At 39.0% G+C, this 22,579-nt stretch overlaps 1 protein-coding gene across 1 annotated transcript in view; it reads right to left on the bottom strand.

Annotated features, from left to right (window-relative positions):
* The window catches only part of LOC121406223, an 80,800-nt gene that overhangs the window by 19,900 nt on the left and 38,321 nt on the right, over positions 1-22,579 (bottom strand). The window contains exons 13-28 of the mRNA XM_041597246.1: positions 22,134-22,424; positions 21,371-21,622; positions 19,400-19,651; positions 18,523-18,783; positions 16,674-16,967; positions 15,710-15,976; positions 14,643-14,912; positions 13,066-13,335; positions 12,299-12,580; positions 10,037-10,294; positions 8,680-8,949; positions 7,447-7,704; positions 6,352-6,442; positions 5,287-5,468; positions 3,956-4,219; positions 2,338-2,589 (exon numbers count right to left, since the gene is read on the bottom strand). Of these exons, the coding sequence (XP_041453180.1) occupies positions 2,338-2,589; positions 3,956-4,219; positions 5,287-5,468; positions 6,352-6,442; positions 7,447-7,704; positions 8,680-8,949; positions 10,037-10,294; positions 12,299-12,580; positions 13,066-13,335; positions 14,643-14,912; positions 15,710-15,976; positions 16,674-16,967; positions 18,523-18,783; positions 19,400-19,651; positions 21,371-21,622; positions 22,134-22,424 (4,014 nt within the window). The remainder of the gene's footprint in view (positions 1-2,337; positions 2,590-3,955; positions 4,220-5,286; positions 5,469-6,351; positions 6,443-7,446; positions 7,705-8,679; positions 8,950-10,036; positions 10,295-12,298; positions 12,581-13,065; positions 13,336-14,642; positions 14,913-15,709; positions 15,977-16,673; positions 16,968-18,522; positions 18,784-19,399; positions 19,652-21,370; positions 21,623-22,133; positions 22,425-22,579) is intronic.

Below are 22,579 nucleotides of genomic sequence, written 5' to 3'. Positions count from 1 at the left end.
AAAGGTCAAGTCCACCTCCAAAAAATGTTGATTTGAATCAATAGAGTAAAATCAGACAAGCACAATGCTGAAAATTTCACCAAAATCGGATCTAAAATAAGAAAGTTATGACATTTCAAAATTTTGCTTATTTTCAGCAAAGTAGTTATATGAACGAGCCAGTTACATCCAAATGAGAGAGTCGATGATGTCACTCACTATTTCTTTTCTTCTTTATTGTTTGAATTATACAATATTTCAATTTTTACGAATTTGTTGTTCAGGACCTCCTTGCCTGAAGCACAAAATGTTAAAATTATGGAATTCCAGAGATGCCAACTTTTGGAAATCAGAATTAGGGAGGATTTGCAACCGACACTAAATTATGTGCGCGAACGCACATCTTGAGCGCGGAGCGCTCGACCCTTTACGGCGGGGGTCCAGGGCCCACCTTAGGGCCCTGGAAGCTCTGGATTTCTAGATGCTCTCTGGTGCAATCTGACCCTTATTTTGGAACATTTCACATGTTTTTAAAAAAACATTGTTCCCACTTTTTTAACATAAAAATGAAAGAAAAATATGCATTTTTACATGTAAAAAAATGAGGGGACAATAGAAGAAAAGTACCTATTCAGCAATAATAATGAGGAATCATAATAATCCAGTAAAAAAAAGCTCGGCGCAGATAATGTCTTCCTCCTCACTGGTCCCTTGCTTGGTGAAATAAGTCAACAGGGTACGAGCTGGAGCAAGAACTTCAGATCTCCTCTTCGCAATGTCCGTATTCCTTGAAATGTCCACGCTGCAAACTGTGCAAAATTCATGGTAAAATCCTCTTTCCGACTTCTGAATACACGGGTACTGGAGACTGTATTCAGTCTTATACTTCTGAGACCATTTCTTGGTCTTCTTTTGTTGATTTCCCGCCATTTCGTGTCGATATCAACCCATCAATGCGCCGAAATCTTGCAACGATATTCCATCGCACGACTCGACAAATCCAGGGGCAGCGAACGCACACGCCTTGTGAAGCTAGCCGGGCCTACCGACCTGGTGCACAGTGGATTCCAGTTGGGCATATCACATGCACCAGCTTTTCGCTGCTCCTTATTTGGCTGCCTTTCACACAGAATTTAGTAGCAGCGAATTCTATGGAGTTACTACATGCTAAAGTTAGCAGACGATACATGTACTTTCAATCCGATTAGATCAATGCAAAAAATCGTAATTTCGGGAGGAAGGATGGTAATCGTAAGGGATTTTCGGGAGCCTCCATCAGGAGGGTTGGCATCTCTGGAATTCCAAGTGTTCAGGGAGGAATGAAACTTCATTTTACAAGACAATGACGAGAAAATAAAAAAATTTAAAAATTGATATAATAAAATACAAAAGAAATAGTGAGTGAATGATGTTATCAGTTCCTCATTTGCATACCGACCGAGATGTGCATATAACTGTTTTGTGAAATGAAGCGAAACTTTTTTTCAGTGTTATGCTTGTTGAATTTTTCTCTTTTTATTCAAATCAAGTTTTTGTTGGGATGTACTTGTCCTTTAAGCATGAACATTTTTATGCTACAAAGAATTAAAACGAACCCCATAACACAATGGTGAGCAATTAATTGAATTCTTGATTTTCACGATTAATTGTACTATGTAGTCGATGCAATAAATCGTCGAAAAAAATGTTCCATGATCATTGCTAAGCTTTGTGCCATGGGCCTTAATTGAAACCAGTGGCTTCAATGGCGTCGTTAACCACTGTCACTGACCCTTGTCCTTGTGGCAACCTTCAAAATTTTTGAAGCACATCTAACAGTTTACAATGAAAATTATCAAAGTACAGTGTAAGCCAGGCTCAGCAAGTTCATAGGACAAATATTAACTTGCTAAAAAAAGTTATCATTGGGCTCAGAAGGGTTATTGACCTCTACCAGTGAACTTTGACCTTTCAATGACCTGAGAATTAACTATTACACAAAATTGGTCACAATCTGGCAAAGAAGGCCATAACTATGCTATGGGGAATAATAAACACCTGCTAAAAATGACAATGTTTTAGAGCCCTGCCACTGGCATATGACATAGTTGTGACCTTAACATTCTTCAAATTACTTCAAACTTTAAGGGTGGGCATTTCTAACCAAAACAGACAGACAAAGGATAAAAAATAAAAATGCCTCCGTCTCCCTTTCTTTCTCATATGCCTAACATCACATTGTCACTATGCATTGTTCAAAATGTATCACAAGGAAATTTGAAAATGTATGTCGAAAGATACTTGTATTACCATAATACTGAAGAATTTAAATGGACATCATGTTGGTAATCTATATATAATGAAGGAATGTTCTCATACCTGTCGTGAAATCGATATCGTCTTCAAATTCTTCATCACCAGTCCTAAGCGTGACGGTGGCAGTGTAATTTGTGTTGGGTGTAAGACCTGATATGAACCGCCGACCGACTGCAGCTCGGTCTCCGATCAAAGTCGGGCCTGATGGTCTAACCTTGATCTCGTACGTTTCGTACACTCCAACAGTTGGCACAAAAGAAAGTTCAGCGGTGGTTGCTGAGGGCTCAATTATCCGCAATATAGGGCTTTCCGGTTCTGTGAATAAAACGAAAATGAAATATTCTTAAAAACAATGCTCCCACTCTGGCACAAACTTCTTTGAAATATCCATCATCAGTTCAGTTCACACCTCTTGAATAATTCAAATCTCTCTAAGACAAGCATCTCTTCTTATTGTAGCTCGTTTAGTGTTAATTGTTCAAGATTGCCCTTATCACTTTCCTTCTATATTCATGAATTGATCATGTATTTGTGTGCAAACAATCATACAATAATCAGTTTTGTCAATAAATAATCACTCTGAATTACAATCCGAGTCTCATGAATATTACCATGGTGACAAGTAGACATTTAAAGAGAAATGCCAGTAGTTGCAGTAAACACTGATTTCATGAGAAAGTCTGTAAAACCAGGCTTAATTGTCAGTATATCATCGAGGATCTAGATCTGGTACAGTTACATAAACTGAACTTTTTGAAATCTACGCTGACAAATGTTCACAATGAAGATCACCAACACAGATAGGCACACGTGGGACAGTGTATAATTATTGCTGGAATAAAGACCCGACGGAAGTGACCGAATCCACGCTTATTTTTCTTGTTTCTCAGCAATTACACAATTTCTTCCAGAATCCTTTGGCACACATTTTTTATTCATACAAACAAACACTTGGCTGGACATTATAATAGATTCTGTAAAAAGTCATATTGAGATCGTTACCAGAACTGGAATTTATCTTTAATAGCAGTTACTATGGTAACTGATCTTGTTGTAAGTATTGCTTAACCCTTTGTGTGCTGATGATGCAAATTTGCAAATTCGTGATTAATTCAATCTATATAATAATAATAATAAGTATAAAAGGTGCAATACATGTAATGTATGGATATCTTGAATTAAAGAAAATAACATGGAAACAATTGTCATTATTATCCCCCCAATAAATTTATCATGCAAAGAGTTAATTCCTATTCAATCTGGACAACGATTTATTTATGTACATCGAACACAGTATAAAGGTTTGCTTGCAAAAACAATTTATATTCTGTTTTGTTCGTATCTATTTTGTTCAGTTAGCCGAGTTTGTTTCTTTCCTGTATTCTGATATAAAAAAACAGGATATTTTTACGTTTATTGTTTTTTTATCAGTCACATTTTATCAGTCACAATATCATGATTATTGAAATAATTTCTATTATACAATTAGCTTTGTATTTTTTTCAATTTTTTTTCAGATTTTTTCAGCTTTGCTTACTTATACTATTTCTTTTAATATTTGTTTGTAAATTGAATATTTTCACCTTGCGAGCTACCTATTTGATGCCGTTTTCAATAAACCAATTCAATTCAAATATCAAGTATTTGAACCAGGAGCATGAGACAGATTGACGAAACTCACTCAGGGTATACGAAGTCTGCGCCAACAGGGAACTCTCATTATCCATGTTGTAAAGAGAAAGTATGAAGACGTATCGCTTGCCGGGCGTGAGGTTGCCGATGGTTACCGAGGTGTCGGAGATGTTGGTCAAATCTTCGGAGGTGACGTTGCCGTTATCTGGTATGTAGACAAGGTTGTAGTAGGCAGCGTCGACATGGGGCTCCCAGGAAACACGGACGGCCTGGAGATCGTCAACGACAGATGAAGTCATCACAAGATCATCAACTGAAAGGAAGGTTTCAGAACAATAAACAGTAATATAGGATTTGTATAGCGCACGTATTTACCTTGCTAGGTGCTCAAGGCGCTGAAATATTACCCCGGCTAAGCTAGTCTACCGATTCCGGTGCGCACAGCTTTTTGAGGAATTACTTCCTGCCGGTACCCATTTAGCTCACCTGGGTTGAGTGCAGCACAGATAAATTTCTTGCTGAAGGAAAACACGCCATGGCTAAGATTCAAACCCACGACCCTCTGTTTGAAAGGTGAGAGTCGAAACCACTAGACCACGATGCGCCCACTATATGCTATGAACTTACTCTTCACTTCACCTGGTTGGGCGCAACACAATGTGGATGAACTTAGCATAATGGGTGGGATTTGAATCATAGCAGATGATCTGCCAACTTAGTGGTATTTCACGGAAGTTATCATACACAGATAATGTCATTATAGGATTATATCAACTCCAAAATCTTTGGAACAAACTCCATCCAACTTCTGACCACATTTACTTGATATATGTTTCACAAAGTGTGACTTAAGCCCATTTCACAAATGGTGGTGCGACTGCTTACAACCGTTGCGATTCTGTGCAACATATATTGTGACCAAGTGGTCGCAAACGGTCGCACTAGCAATTGTGTAAGCCCCTTCAGAGACCCTCTTAAATTTCCAATTGACTAGGGCAATCGGTCAAATCTGTTCATAGGACACGTACTACCACTCAATAAGATTGCATGTTACATATCATGTATGCGCCGATGTTTGAGCATTAGAGTCACAGTTAACTCTTTGTGAGCACTTCCTTGAATACATGAATCTAATACCTTGCTTCATGACTTTAAGAACATTTTTTATCACCTGGAAATCCAGGTAGCTGGATTATTTTCACATTTCGGGTTTCTAACCATTCATAAGATACTGCAGTTTTAAAACTTCATTTTACATTGACAAAGCATTCAATTTCAAAGGAGCTCCTGATATGTATCAAACATTTATAAACTTCTTCTTTTTCATATACAAGCAAAATAACCTATGGGGACAGAAAATCATCAAGACAATGAAATTACTTGTTCGTTGTGTTGTGAGGGCGGGCTTCCCCATGAATCCGTTGACAACCGTGACGACACCGATGGTGTAGAGCGTGCCAGCGTTCAGGTTCTCAACCAGGATATTAAGATCTTCGTCGGGATTCACAGTCCGCTCGAAGACAAAGACGGGAGGGTTGCCATGTCGGACAAACACCTCGTAGCTACGGGAAATCATAATATATAAGATTTAAAAGTAAAAGAGTAAGATTAAGTAGGAAAAGAGTATTACAGATTTAATGTAAACCAGAGAGATTAAGTAGTAAAAGAGTAAGATTTAGTAGTAAAAGAGTAAGATTTAGTAGTAAAAGAGTAAGATTTAGTCTGTAGTAAAAGAGTAAGAGAAAGAGTAGTAAGTAGTAAAAGAGAAAGATTTAGAAGTAAAGTAGTAAAAGAGAAAGATTTAGTAGTAAAAGAGTAAGATTTAGCAGCAAAAGAGAAAGATTTAGTAGTAAAAGAGTACTAAGATTTAGTAGTAGAAGAGTAAGATTTAGTAGTAAAAGAGTAAGATTTAGTAGTAAAAGAGAAAGATTTAGAAGTAAAGGAGTAAGATTTAGAAATTAAGAGTACTAGATTTAGAAGAGTAAGATTAAGTAGTAAAAGAGAAAGATTTAGTAGTAAAAGAGTAAGACTTAGAAGCAAAAGAGTATGATTAAGTACATGTAGTAAAACAGCAATTTTATAGAGACATACATTTGACCCCTAGCAAACCTTAAAAAATGATATGTATGTTTCTGTGTAAGTTTCTGACTCCCTCTGTTTGAGCACTTCATGAAGTTAAGAAAGAATGCAGAAATAAGCATGACCATGTACATGTATCAATACTTATTAAAACTTCTGATCTCATTTTCTCCTTAGTCTTTGAAGCTCTTTTGCAAGTTCTTAATACATCTATCAGTTATGGTTTACAATAGACCAATTTTGAAAAGTTATATACTGGTAAATTAGATGTTTTGAAAACCGCATTTTCAAACTATATGGACAATATTAAACTTTATTCTTTTGGGCTAGTACACTATTGAGTTGAGAGATCACAAATACACAAACCTGTTAAAGTTTCCTTCAGGTGGCAACCAGACAAAGGTCAGACATGTTTGGGTGAAGAAAATTACCGACACATTTCTGGCTTCACTTGGACCTGACAAACAAACAATATAATCATTGAGCCCTACATACCAAGATTTTTCTTAAAGAAAAGAATTCAACCGGGCTTTGAGTCAGGGTAACAGTAATTAATATAAACACCAGTTGTGGGAACGATCTCAAAATGAGTTGGAACAAAATTTGATAAACAGCCACCCAAAGGTGTATAATTGCAATATACATGTATGGTAAACTGCCGATTCGTCTATCGCCAACTCATCTTATAATCTACCTTCATTTAGTCTAATGCCATTCTGTCCATCAACATTCTGCCTAACAACCATTTGGTTCGATAACCATTAGGTCCAATAATCACTTTGTCTAATTTTCAATTCGTCCCCAAAAAAGTTGGTCTAACACCAATTCTGTTTTCATTCATTTCGCCCAATTAACACTAAGTCTAATAACAAGACCAATGGCTATTGGACTAACTGGTAATTAGACAAAATGGTGAGTGGACGAAATGGCAATTAGGCCATGTGGATAGTAGACCAACTGATGGTAGACCAAATGATACTAGACAAGTTGGTAATTGGACAGATTGGCATTAGACAAATCAGAAATAAACAGAATATATGTGGCAAGTTATCCTGGTAGAAGATGTGCAAGTGTTGAGAAATTGACAAAACAAGCATGGTTTTCTTTCTCAGCAATAATAATACACTGTCCCACATGTGCTAATCTGTGTTAGTGATCATCAGTGTGGTTATTCTTTAGCATAGATTTCACAATTTCACACAGGCAGATTTATGTAAATAAACCAGGGCTCCATAATACAAAGGTAATACAAAGAGCTGCACTGATTGGCTCCCGGTCAGTATTTTAAACAGAGTGCGAATGCAACAATGAATTTGATTGGTCATTGGCATTTAGCGACTGATTGCAAACCTGTGTGTTTTGGAGCCCGGATCTAGATCTCCCTTAATATAGTGACAATTAGTCTTGATTTTAAAATCATGCTTCGACTACATTTCTTTGGCTACATAAAACTCAACTTACAAGTCGTTTGGGTGATCGTATCAGTTATGGAGGTTCCGTTCACATAAAGCAAGATGGTGTAATCCACTCCGCTCATTAATCCGCTGAACGTGTGCTCTGACACCGACAGAGGAAGCGCCTGCACGATCGGCGTGGAAGATTCGGGCGTGGCCACAAGGGTGTAACCCGTTGCCGAGGGGTCGGTGGTCTCGCCCCATGTGAGGGAGATACTGTCTGCCTGTACAGAACCAACGTTGAGCTTCTCTTTCTCCGGGCATGCTGTAATATAAACAAACAACATATATGTTACAGACTAGCTAACATCAGTGTGAATGTGACAGGGCTAAATGTACCTGCAATAATCATTTAGGAAAGTTCAACTGGTCTAAAATAAAGGAAAAACAATAATGGTAATGTTCATATAAGGGGTGCTAAGTAACCAGAAATGAAATCAACTGTAAACACAAAAGCTCCAATAGTTTGTACAGACAAAGGACAGAAAAATCTTTAAAAAAATTGAAAAAAATACAAATAAAATAAGAAATAGCGTAAATCAGCAAAAAAGCTGAACTCTCATACCCCAGTATAATAACAATGATTGCGACCACCGGGTTTGCGGTTCCGAAATTACACAACATTTTGTAAGAATATACAGACCCAAAATTGCTCCAAAATGTGAATTCTTGTAAAAATCCAATGCAAATAGTGTTTTTAGACAAAATCCATATACCTGTATGTACAGTGTATCGTATTTTTTTCTTTTACTGATTGAAATAACTTAATTTCATCTTGTTTATGGTCAAAATAAAATCCCCCAAAATTTCAATTGAACAAAACATTATAAACAAAAAGTCGAAAAACAAAGAAATACTCTGTAAACATTTGTAAACAAAAGAAAGTAAATGTGAAGTTGAAATTTTCAAAAAATACATTTGATCAGACTACAACAGTCTGAGAACCAAAAACTAGCTTTTAGGGGCATTATTTGTAAATTAGATCAAACTTTTGATTTTACCCATAAATCAGCATAAATAATTAGCAATGAGATTTTTCACAGAATTTGATCTTATAGTTTTGTAGATTATAAAATAAGATGGGAACCGTGCGTGCCAATTTTTATCGTGATTGCACGATCGACGACCAAGATCACTAAAGGGGGCTGAATCAGCCCCCCCCCCTTCCCCCGTTGTTCTTAGGAGTCACAATAGCCCAGTCTATTTAGGGTTAAACTGTAATTGCAAATTTGTTACTTACTTGTGCGCACAGTGGCCAGGTATGGCTCACTCCTAGCTGTCATTTGAAGCGTAATGAAGGACAACTCATACTCCACGTCAGCTCCCAGCGGCGTTAGGGTGTGCTCGTTGCCATCCTCGCGACTGAGCACGATCGGCGACGGGTTGGTGCAGGTATCGGGAGAGTAGCTGATCTCTATCCGGTCGTAGCAGCCAGAGGGCGGTGTCCAAGTCAGCGTTACCGCACTGGAGTTGATGAATTTCACCTGAACATTGCTCACTTGGTCGGGCACTGTGAAAAGTATGGAAAAACAAATGATGATGTATGCATTTTCTACAATTTAAGGATAAGTACCAGTTGTGATAACGATCTCAATATGAGTTCGAACAGAATCCAATGAAATTACCACCAACATGTTTGTATGTAAATTGAAATATGTGCCAAATAGCTCTGGAAGAAAATTCGTAATTGCTGAGAAATCAGCAAAATAAGCAGGGAATTCCATTAAATGTTGGGTATTTTTTGAAGCAATATTAATACAATGTCCCACATATGCTATTATGTGTTAGTGATCATCAGAATTATCTATTATGAGCTATGATTTTACAAGAAAAAGTTTGCATTAATGTACCACACCTAGATGTATGATAATATGGTAAGAATCAACCTTGATTCAGAAGACTTTTTCACGAAATAATTATTTGCTGCAACTACCGTCTTTTTATCTATAACCTACATAAACCAAGGCCAAAAAAAGGTGCAAGCATTTTATTTTTCACTATAGTTGTTATAGTTCACTTGGATAGTATCACCATGTAATGGGTCAGGAAATTTGCAAAATTTCAGACAATATCACTGCTTAAAGTGCAAATTGGAATCTTTAAAAAAAGTCTAGCAATGATCTTTCATTTTGCTGCATATGATATCCATATCCAAAGTACGTACATTGTGTGTGCAGGCATTCAATGATCGGATGACCAGGAAATAAGTTCATGTAAAACGTAATATCAAGCGTTATATAATGTAACTATTATCATTATTCTTATTATCATTATCATCATTATCATTAGTATTTATTTGTTTACAATGGCAGTCCATCTTCTGCGCAACTGATTTTATGTTACAAAATATATATTTTTGATTCATTGTAAAAATGTCTTTGTTTTATTATCTTATCACATTATATTCTTATGTAGAAGAAAAAGAAATAAATCATATCAAATCATACTATATTATTAATATTATTACTATTATTAATTTTTCCGAGCATGAAAATTAGAGAAAAATAACAATTTCTGCCAATTTTAGAAGTGACAACAGATTAATAATAACCTTATATGAACACCGTGTATTGCTACAGGTTAAATCATGGACATACCTGCTATAAACTCTGCGTTCTCATCATCAATAGTCAGAGGCGATCCATCCCTTTCAATGGCGTATCTGGCACCAGGTACGAGGTCATTGAACGTCGCCTCTCTCGAAGCCACGTCCTCATTGGCCGGGGTATCGGCCATACAGCTACCCACGGGTGAAAGGCTGACGATGAAGTTCCCGCTACCGGATCCAGCCCAAGTGAACGAGACTGACGTCGGTGTCAGCGTACGGATGTTGACCTCATTTGCCTCACCCATACCTTAATGAAAGCAGACCATTTTAATAAAAAGTTGAACAGCAGACGTACTGTGGGTCCCACAAAAAAGGAAATCCCATTACGTCAAACCCCCATTTAGAGAAAGACCGCAGTTCACATTGCAAACTGCCGTTCTAGACCCCAATTTTCATTTGAAAATCTCAATAACATTTCCAAGCCCCGATAAACCCTTCTTGGCCAGGTAAATCCCCTTTGTCTCAATTTCACCTCCACAGGCCAGTAAATGAGCGTTGAGCCAAGGACGAAATGATAAACAACAGCTGTGCTATTAAGTAAGACTTTTCTGCCTGTAGTAGGACCTTCGGAATGAAATTATTGTATTCGATATTTAATCACGTTTTCAAAGGCATAATGTATTCAGAAATCCAATGTTAGTCCATTTTCAATTTCAAACAAACGAAGAAAATCGACCTCGAAATAAGGAAAGTAAGTAAATAAAATGACAGCATGCTATGCAGGGACTGTGCTCGAGCTGTTGTTATCTTCGAACCGAGGTCAAGAAACAGGTGTTTTGATACTTAAATATTATTGCTTGCTTGGGGCAGTGGGTTTGTCGTACTTGGAGAATTGATTGAGGGAAATTGGGGTCTAGTGTTCTCAAATGGAGGTTTTCGTCATGCGTTTTCAGAGATAGATTTCAAATTATAAAACAAGTCTTTACGATAAATTGATACTTAAGGCAAGAGTGGAATCCCATCTCTAATGTGAAACCAACAGCTTAGCAATTCGTTCACGCATGGCAGATTAAAGAACAATAAATATTGAGGCATATCGGAAAAGATTTGCGCTTAAACTCACATGTGGATTTGAATCCACTCTCATTTCAGGGATCAGTGAGATAAACTAAATAACAAAGAATACATAGGAATGCTAATATGCCAATGGTCGAAAAAGCATGATCGTTGTATCATGAACCACTCTTGTCTAATTTTTCTGCGCAATCAGATTTTTACATTAAGATTTCAAACTCATCTTGCTCATTTATGCATGAAGCGTTCGTCTTATATCAGGAATAAAAAATAAAATAATTAAAATAAATAATTGAATTATATGATTATGTAAATGAAATATCATAATTCATATGCCTTTGAAGAAAAAATACAAGGGAAACCCGGTTTCCTTTTTTCTGGGACTACAGTTCAAGTATTTCTGTTGTCTAATGATTGCGATTGATTTGATCAATCACAATTATGGAAGGCCAGTGATGCCAAAATATAAAATGCGTACATGTGCATCCATTCAAAGTGTTTTCTAAATATGATATTCATGCATCATTGTTTAGACAAGTCAATGTGCCCCTCTTCTTTTGCAAAGGGATATTGTGTATATCACCATTGTGAAAAACTATGACGTTGCTGGCTGTCCATAGTTAAAGGGGAATCCAACCCAAATAAAAAATTGTTTTTATAAGGAAAAGAAAAATCAGACAAGTCGATAGGAGAAAGTTTGAACAATATTGGTAATCACTATACCCATGGAGACTTCAAATTGGCCACATATGGGATGTCATAGTGATGTAAGGCAAGGACTACTCTTTCATGTACTCCAATACATATTATGGCTGAAATGTCATTTTTCCCACAAGTTTTATTTCAAATTATACTTTTCTTTCATGAGGACATAAAACAATATACTACCTGGGTTATATTTAGATTACTGCCCCAGGGGAATGGGTACTTAATAGAAAACCACAAATCCCTAATAATAAAGTAAATGGCCTATGGGAAAGATGTCCTTGCCCCTTGTCTTAATTTACTTACATGTACCCAGTTGCCAATTTGAAATCTACATAATATTAGTGATCTAAATTTTAATGCAGCTATAACTCTCTTATTGCTTGTCGGATTTCTTTCAAACTTTCACCATTCTGTTTAATATATTTTTCTCCTTCTCAACACAACATTTTATGGCCAACGCTGGATTCCCCTTTAGGATAGATAGGAGCAATCACAACCTCTTTGTTAGACAGGGCTATGGGATACATACCTGTTGAAACCATATCCATTACAGGGTCACTTTCACGATAAGAACCACCCCTCCCGGCAAAAGACCTGATGCTGACGTTGTACATCTGGTCAAACGCAAGTCCGGTAATTGTCAACTCTTCCTCGTCCTGCCCCAGTTCTATCGGTGAGCTCTGGTCCCCGTCGGACGGAGTGTACCAGACGAGGTATCCCCAGTACAGGCCAGTAGGTGGCGCCCTCCACAACAAGCGGATGCTGGTCGGTGAGTCCCGAGTGGCCGTGAAAGATGATACTTCCTCAGGCTCTGTGGAGAGAATTATTGTGTCTTATTTATCTAAACTTATTCTTAAAAAATCATAGATGCCAATATTCAGGATAAGCTCCCCAAATCAAAATTCTATTTTACTAAGAAATCGCGGCAAAGTCCAACATTGGTTCAGAAGGTTGTAATGATTTATAATACAAAATTCTCAACGCCTTTCATTTTTGTTTGTGTTTCGTGGAATGCTCCCCAAGAGCTGCCAACCTGAACAAGAACATTTCAGTATTTTTAAGGCTAAAAATCAGGTATTTTGATGAGGAAATCAGTATTTTAACAGAAATCCCACAGGACAAAACATAAACTGAAACTTTAGAAATTTGTGATCTGCACGAGACCATCAGAATTCTTTTCATTTTTTCAGTACTACATACAGGGAATCAATACTACTTGGAAGCTCTGCTACCCAAGCGTTACCAATTTGAAGAACACAGCACATCTATCTAGGATGCTGGGGTGATGATACTCACTTGTTCGCCTCACGAGGGTGTCAATCAACGTAGCTTGGCCTCCCGATGTGACCGTTGAAAGACTGACCGTGACGAGGTCCCCTGGTACGAGGTTTCCGATCGGATGGATGTAAACCTCGCTAGAATCCCGGGGGACGGTCTCTGAATTATTCACCATTGAGAAGTAGGACAGTTGGAATCTGTCGGTCGGGGTCAGGGCCAGCATGGCGGACGACCAGGTGACGAAGAAGCCATCAGTGGCAATGTTCGTGGCGTCAAGGATCATTTGTTCTGGAAGAAATGAAAGAAACTGTCAGAAGTGGAGAGAAAAATAACCGTGTGACGATTCTCCGTGGGAGGTTTATCCACACCACGAGAAGAAGAACAAGTGGAATGCCTCTGGCCGTCTCACCTGCATCACGCGGTTCAATATAGCAGCAGTGCTCACTCTGAATACTACTCTAACTCGCACAAGATGTTCAGTGATACATGGTTACTCTTATTTCCACTTTTTATGAACTAGACCAATAAACTTACAGAGATATGATGGTTATTCAACAAAAAACCCCAACATGGCCAAAGTTCATTGACCTTACATGACCTTTGACCTTGATCATGTGACCTGAAACTCGAACAGGATGTTCAGTGATACTTGATTACTCTTATGTACAAGTTTCATGAATCAGATCCATAAACTTTCAAAGTTATGATGGGAATTCAACAGATATCCCCAATTCGGCCAAAGTTCATTGACCCTAAATGACCTTTGACCTTGGTCATGTGACGTGAAACTCATGCAGGATGTTTAGTGATACTTGATTAACCTTATGTCCAAGTTTCATGAACTAGGTCCATATATTTTCTAAGTTATGATGACATTTCAAAAACTTAACCTCAGGTTAAGATTTCGATGTTGATTCCTCCAACATGGTCTAAGTTCATTGACCCTAAATGACCTTTGACCTTGGTCATGTGACATGAAACTCTAATAGGATGTTCAGTAATACTTGATTAACCTTATGGCCAAGTTTTATTAACTAGGTCCATATACTTTCTAAGTTATGACGTCATTTCAAAAACTTAACCTCGGGTTAAGATTTGATGTTGACGCCGCCGCCGCCGCCGTCGGAAAAGCGGCGCCTATAGTCTCACTTTGTTTCGCAGGTGAGACAAAAATGATCAGATGAATTCTCGTACTACCCATCCTCAACGAAAATATCAATGCAAGAGATTACCCGTTGGTGTCAATATTTGTGGCATCAAGGATTATTTGGTCCAAAAAAAAGGAAAGATAGTGGCCTTTGAAGATGGGTTCTATAAAAAACATTCTTTTCAAATGGGAGACTAATTGGTGATTATGGACAAGATTTCAATACAGAAAGGAGGCCACCAAGACAGGTTTGTCTCAGCAAAAAGTTAAACGGGGGCTCTTCTGGGCAAATTTGCCATTGAAATGCCCAAAAGAGCCCTGGAAAATATTGACTCACTGCAATGTTAAAGGTTATCTACTATAGCAGATTCACGCAGAAGGCTGTGGAAAGTAGCCCTAGAAAAGGATTTTTTTGGTGAGGTTTGAGATATCTGACATGGATGCTCACCAGTGGTCGTGGTTGCAGAGATGACATCCCCTTCTAGACGTTGTCCATTGTGCCCGCTGAATGCAAGAACATTTATGGTATACTCTGTGTCAGCTTGGAGATTATCCAGAACATAAACACTGGTCTCCGGCTCCAAGGAAATGGGACTGACATTGGAAGGAGAGAAGGAGAGCTCGTAACCGTCAAACTCTCCCTCGGGCGGAACCAGGTAGACTTGAATTTTGTTGGAATCGAGAGCCGTGGCGTTGAGGAACTCCGGAGGATTAGGTTCTGAAGGAGAAACAGAAATTCGGTCAATATTAGTTTAATCAAAATGAAGTGCAGGGACCTGTTTCATATAAAACTGGTTTGTGATAACAAACTTTGCCATAACAGTTTAAAGCTACCGAAATTATTCAATTTGATTGGCTGATTGAAAACCAATGACCATCATACATTCACACTAAACATAGATCAAGGTCCTGTTTCATAAAGGACTTGCAACTATTGTAACTTTGCCACAATGGCAACTACCATGGTGACAGCAGGGCTGAGCAGCCAATCAGAATCAAGGTTACCATGGTAGTTGCCACAATGGCAAAGATACAACAATTGCAAGTCCTTTATGAAATGGGCCCCAGGGCCCGTTTCATAATAACAGTTACCATATTATGGTAACTTTGCCATGTGACAGACAACTATCATGGCAACGAAGTTCAGCAGCCAATCACAATCAAGATTCCATGGTAATAAAAAGAAAGGCAAAATTACCATTGTTGTGCTTGATTATCTACATGCATCTCAGAAACCTCCTATAATCCAAATTTTATAACTTTCCAATATACTGGATTTGTAGCTGCATGCAGACATGAAACTCAGTTTCTTTCAGGCTAACCTTGCCCACGCATGTGGATTGCTTAAATATAATGTCCAATCAGAAACTAAAAATCAAACTATAAACGAGACCATTCCAAAGATGTTTTTTCCAGGAAGCACTTTATACAAGCCATTACATAATTACTTTTCTACAAATATTACTGAAAGCATATGAGTACAGTAGTATACATAGTCTTGAATCAAGGCTTTACTTGTTTGCGTGAAAATGATGTCCTCCATGGTCCCATCGTTGTTCTCGACATAGACCACGTATCTCCTGCCCGGTACCAGGTCCTCGAAGTGGTAGAAGATTGGGCACGTCTGATTGGTTTGCTGACATACGGGCATGGCACTTCGGAGGGTGCTGCAGAGTTCCTTCAGGCACACCTGATCTGCGTCGGTGGCAGCGTCGATCCAGGTGAGCGTCAGGGTTGTGTTGGTATTGCTGGAGATGTGTGGCTCGTTGTTGGGGTACATAGCTGTTGGAAGGATTGAATATTCAAGAAGTTGTTATTGTTTGCTTCCGAGTTGCCACTTACACTCCCCTTATAAATACTAAAACAAGTATACTTGGAGATTTGAAGCTTATTGTTAGGTTACAGAGCTGCTGAAGATAAAATATTTTCAAAATGCTGGATTTTATAGTTTGTTTCTGGGTTGCCATTAACACCCCCCCCCTGCCAAAAGACATCTGACTTTATCTCGAGATATGACGATTGTTATTGACGTAAAGAGCTATTGGAATATGAAATATTTTCAAAATGCAGGGTTTAATAGTTTGCTTCTTGGTTTCCATTTAGCACCCCCCACCCATCCCTGCAGAAAAAAGTGACTTCATATCTGGCAATGTCAGATTAATTCTTAGGGTAAAGAACTGTTGAGAGACTATTCAAGATGCAAGTTTTTAATGTTTGCTTTTTGATTGAGGATTACCCCCACCGCCAAACCCTGCACCAAAAATGGCTACATCTACACCTCGACTTTAAACAGCTTGCTTACGAACCTCAGAAAATGTCTGTTCTGCGTATCTTTACTCCCATACTTTTATACAGCAGAAAGCTAGAATAAGCTGAAATTAAGCTGATAATCAAAACCCTCAAAAAGCTGAAACCAGCCTAATAACTGAGCTCTCTCACATCCCTGAGAAAGACGTGAAATAGGCAGAAGGAGCCTAACCTGTGGTGATTGTGATGGACTGTGCGGAGTTACTGGTCTGTTCGCCGAACCCATCGGCCGCGTCCAGGACAGTGAGGAGCTCAAAGACATACTCTGTGTCTGGTCTCAGGCACTCCTGCCTATAGGTCAGGTCCGTGCTGTTACTTGGAATGGTGGAGACCTGTTCCCTTCTAAAGGAGAAAGGAACATAGTACACCCTGTAGGACGATAACGGCGTCACGGTGGCGTCCCATTCGAAGGAAAGGCTGAAAGACCCAACACTGGCTGGCCTCGGAGGCTGCGGGATTTCCGGATCTGAGGGTTTAAAAGAAGAAAGAAGTTGAGATTTTAAAATAGAAAAAAGGAGAAGAGTCACAATGGACATCTATGGTAACTATGTTTTTCCCCCACCTTAAAAATAACCAAAGATATTCCTGAATTTTGCTTCCCTTATTTTCGACGCTGTATGAAAATGTATAAAAGCAACACATGTTTGCAGCACATCGAGATAGAAAAGAAGACAAATAAGCGTATGACAGACAAAGTGGCAACCTGAAAACATGAGGTCTCTGACAATCATTAACAGTGAGTGGAGAGATATCACAAAACATAATTGATTCATGAATTCATGCATCCTGATTGGTCACTTCTGACTTTGTCAGTGGTTTTCAACATTTATTACCGTTATTAAAGAGAAATGCCAGTAGTTGCAGTAAACACTGATTTCATGAGAAAGTCTGTAAAACCAGGCTTATTTGTCAGTATATCATCAAGGATCTAGATCTGGTACAGTCACATAAACTGAACTATGTGAAATCTTGAAATCTACACTGAAAAATATTCACACTGAAGATCACCAACATAGAAAAGCGCACGTGGGACAGTGTATTATTATTGCTTTGAATGTCGTGCCCGACGCTTGACCCGAATCCTGTGCTTATTTGCTAATTTCTCAGGAATTATGCAATTTCTTCCAGAATCCTTTGGTACATATTCTTTATTTATACAAACAGGCACTTTGGTGGTCATTTCATTGGATTCTGTATGAACTCATTTTGATATCCTTACCAAAACTGGCATTTACCTTTAATTAATCAATTTAAGAATCTGGACCCTAATAGGACAATATACAGAGAGGCAGCTAGATAGAGTTGAACTTAATGATAATAATATGCAACATCAATATACCACTTAATACAATGTTTCCAAGCGCTGCACCTAATTACATGTACACTGTACCCTGAGGTTCACAGTGCTGCCATACTGATTAGGTGTGTATATAAGGCATTATCTACTCAAAATAACAAATCAAAAACACTTTTTAGATATAATAAAATAATTTACATGTTCTGCTACACTGTTTAGGTGTATATAAGGCCTTATCTACTGAAAATAACAAATTAAAAACACTATTTTGCTATGGAAAGCTACATGTACATGTAATTAACCAGTGCTGCTAGACCAATTAGGTGTACATAAGGCCTTATCTACTGAAAATAACAAATCAAAACACTATTTTGATATGGTAAGATAATTTCGATCAGCACATATATTCTTTTTTGAATGAGAGCGTCGTTAAGAACCAATAGGCAACAACACTTTGCTAGGGCATTGAAGGAATTCTTTAATACCAATTGTGACCATTATAGTAAATGTGCCATCCAATGGTATCTTTCATGGAATCCTTGATTCTGATTGGCTGTTGAGCCTTGTTACCATGGTAGTTACCATTGGATGGCAAAGATACCATAATGGTAAATTTTATGCAACGGGACCCAGCTGCCCATTTACTACACCTGAATGGAGGACGGCAAGTGCAGATAAATGCTTTGCCAATGGACATGAATGTCACGATGGGATTCAAACTTACTTGATCGAACACTCCCTTCTGCAAAAGTATCACTAGCGTCGGCGAGGTCAAACACCATGAAATTGTAAATTTGCGATGGCTGTATATAACTTTCATCAAGCGTGAACATGTTGCCAGACGGATAAATGGATGGAAGAAAACCGCCACCACTATTGGTGATGCGCACTAGAACAGAACCGATAACACCAGTGGTGTCAAAAATGGCCGTCACGGACAATGAAGTCACATCTACAAACACCATTTCACCTGCTGGTATCTCACCTGACAAACATCAAAGGAAAAAAGATGGATCTTAATGGAATTCAGACTTTGAAGTCAGTAGTTTATGACACATTATAATAATAATTATGACTTATAATGATGATAGTGACAACAATGATACTGATAAAGATGATGATGAGGAGGATAAAAATAAATAATAATAATAATGATGATACAATGTAAGATGTATATAGAGCAAATAGAATTTTGATTAAAACATTTTTTTGTGATGTTGCTTTACAGTGTTTTTCAATTAAAACAGTGATGGATTTCCATATACATGTAATTGAGATTGATTGAATCAATCATAACTCTTTGTAAGACGGAGGGCCCTTGTGTCAGTCTTCATGTACCCATCACACACCAAAAAGGATAGGAGACAGTGCCTTTTCATCTATTGCTCCATGCCTAGGACCCCCTTTCTTATTCGCTCCATGAAATTGATGATACTGAACTCTTCAAGTCACGCCTTAAAACTCACTTAGTTCAGCAGATGTGTATTAATTAGCTTAGTGGATTGGCCTGCGTCTATGAATGTTTTCAACAGAAATATGGTGCAATATAAATGATGTGAACCATCATTATCATCATCATTTCAACAAAGAAAAACACTCACTTGTGATGACCTCGAGTTCAAGTGGATCACTTATCTGCTGATACAGCCCAGTACCACTGACAGCTACAATAGACACATTGTAGTGAGTTCCGGGAAGCAGGTCTTCGATGTCGATGAAGTTCTCCTCGGTCTCAAAGGTGGGGTTGATAGACACCCTGTAGAAGGTTACAATGCCGTTTGGTATGATCCATTCGAGACGGACGGTTGTCACGGTCGCGACCGGTGACGTGCTATTAACAGGGGAGAGTGGCTCTGCAATAGGACACAGGAAATATAACAGGTGATGGAGAAGAATGAAGAATTACTGGGAAACTATACATGTATTCCACGACACTTGAGGATATGGCTAAAACTATTCACATCGAAGAAACATCAATAGGACCCACCTCCTGAGGGCCAATGTCCCGAGGGAGAATGGTACTATTGAAGTTGTTGAGTCTTGATACATAGAGTTTTAGCCTGTTCCGAGAATGAGTCTGTCTATTTGTTTTATATCCCTTCCACCTGCATTATTCTTTTAATATCCCATTAAGTTCTAAGAAAAATTTCATTGAGCTTTTCAGATATGCTGATCTTAATCTTGGCAGGCAGCCCCCCACCCCATTTGTGTGTGTGTGTGTATTTGAATTTTGTCAGACATGTATCAATCAAATATGATTAGGGTTAGGGTTACATCTGGACCGACCTTTGACGTCACCAGGGTTTGAACCTCGAACCTCTGCATCAATTTGTAACCTCCCCACGTAGCTTGGATTACAGGTGCACGCAACAACGCCCATGCTAGGCACACCCGTTGAGATGCGCAAAATGGCTTGAGCTGCCATGCATTGCAGTGCACACGTCTTGAGTGCAGTGCGTGTTTAGGGGGGATCATAAGAACATATAGATCATTTTTTTCCCCTCAGGAAAAACTGAACTATACGTGACATCGGCAAACATTTTTTCCTGATAGAATTACTTGATTTCTCTGTGCATACACTCTCAATGAAACAATCTTAAGCAAGGGATATAACATGAAATACACATGCAGAAGGGGTGGAGGGGTGAGTTCAGAAGCAGGAGGGAATGGAGGACATGAATAAATAGGAGGGAAAAGGGAGGGGGTGAACATAGGGGTGAAGGTGGACAGAAGGGAGGAGGGCTGAGGAAGAGGAGGAGGGGAGAAGTTGAAGAGGACCAAGAGGAAGGGAGGATGAATGAGGGAGGAGGAAAACGAGGCAGGAAGAAAACAGACGAAAGGGATGAGTAGTAAAGGGAGAAGATGACTGTGAGGAAGAGGAGGTGGGGAAGAGAAGGCTTGAGAATGAAGAAGAGGAATTGACCCGTATTCTGAAGTCAGGCTTAACTTGGACCATGGTCTAACTGTGCTAAACTTATTGGAAGCCAAAAGTCTCAACATTTTCAATTAAGTTGTATGTTTCTAATGTTTACTGTGCTCTTTCCTGATTCATGGATGGTGAAGACAATAATCTATTTATACTTCCTAGACAATTATGAATGATTTGAGAGCCAAATGAGCAGAAATATGATATATATACCATTAGTGATTTATGTAACCATTGGCTATCCATACTCAAACCACAACTTTAAACCTGAGTTTAAGTTAAACCCAACTTCAGAATTCGGGCCAAGGATTCAAAGAAGGATAGGAGGAGTGGAAAGGAGAAAGAGTCTGGGAGAAAAAAAAAGAGGTGAAGGACGAGCGAAAGGAGGAGGGGAGGATGATTAAGAGGCAGGAGAGACAAATAGGAAAGAGACAGAGAAGAGAAAAAGGTGGAGTTGGGTGTGAGGAATAGGGAAGGAGAAAGAAGAGGAAGGCATTGAAAGAAGGCGTAGGGAGATGATAGAATGGGATAAGAGGCAGGGGGGTGTAATGGTGGTGGAAAAGACGAAGGTGGCAGGGAGGAGGAGGAGTCGAATAAAGGAGAAGAGTGGCCAAGGAGGGAATCCAGCTCCGAATCTAGGTCTTACTTGCTCGATGTCTGCTTGTGAAAGACATGTCTGTTCCTTCTACGTTGGAAGTGATGGTGTACAGCTGACCAGGGGTGATGTCACTGAAAACTCCCATCAGTGAGTCAGCGTCAAAGCTCAACGTCGGACCCGGTGGCTCTATAGTGAAGGAGTAATCCTCAAATCCCGGAATCATGCTGGCATTTCCCACAGTAAAGGGGATACCATCAGACGTTTCATTACCGGTGGATAGTTCACCAGGTACAAGTGGCCCTGTTACAAAAAGGAAAATAATTTGCATCATCATCATCGTCATAATCATACAAAATTACATTTAGTGCGTAATTCTTTATATTTCTATGCGCTTACATTGTAACTATTATTTCCCCAGCCATCAGGGGGATGTTTAATGAAAGTTATCAGCACGGAGTACATTGTCAGTGCTGACTATTTCAATGAAATCCTTGCTTTTGATTGGCTGAAAAGCTCTGGCCTCTGACTGTTACTATGGTAACTGTCAGAAAGAGACATCTTGGACATTCTCCACTCCTTAAGAGGCATTCCAACAAGAGTTCCAAGACTCAATTGCTAGGCATGCTACATAGGCCTTCACATCCAACCAGGTAACCTTTAACACCTGGGTGGAGAGTGGCATAGAGTGGATTTACGCCCTGCGAATGGATGCTAGGCCACGGTGGGATTCGAACACCGCCGAATGCTCACTACACTTCATGGTGGTGGTGAAAAGTCAAATGAACAATCGGATCTATGAACATGTACTCACTGGTGACTGCCTCAACCATACAGGGAACGGGGCCAAACTGCTCAGGAAAATCGCCGTCAGCTGCCAATCGCGAATTAACAACCAGCGTGAGATTGGTTTCCGGCTCAACCTGAACCTGCATCACTTCAAGGTCGTCTTCCGGGGACACAGTCTCTTCCTGCACGATTTGACCAGAAGAATCTGTGACGGTCACTTGGTAGTCGTCCGTACGTCCAGAAGGCAGAGCTGACCAGGTGAACACGTAGCTTGAGGACGATGTCTTGACGGAACAATTTGCAATGGACGGCGGATCTGAGTAAACGTTAAAATCACAGGTAAAGTGAAAAAAATGCTACGCTTCTTTCGTGTCATTTTAAGATCCCAACAGATTTTTCTTTCAAACTATTTACAATTTAATATGAATTCCGGTTGTAATAACAATCTAAAAATAAGTTTTGAAGAGAGTC

This window comes from Lytechinus variegatus, chromosome 19 (genome assembly GCF_018143015.1).
Source record: "Lytechinus variegatus isolate NC3 chromosome 19, Lvar_3.0, whole genome shotgun sequence".
NCBI classification, from domain to species: domain Eukaryota; kingdom Metazoa; phylum Echinodermata; class Echinoidea; order Temnopleuroida; family Toxopneustidae; genus Lytechinus; species Lytechinus variegatus.
This window is presented reverse-complemented; position numbering and strand designations above follow the sequence as displayed.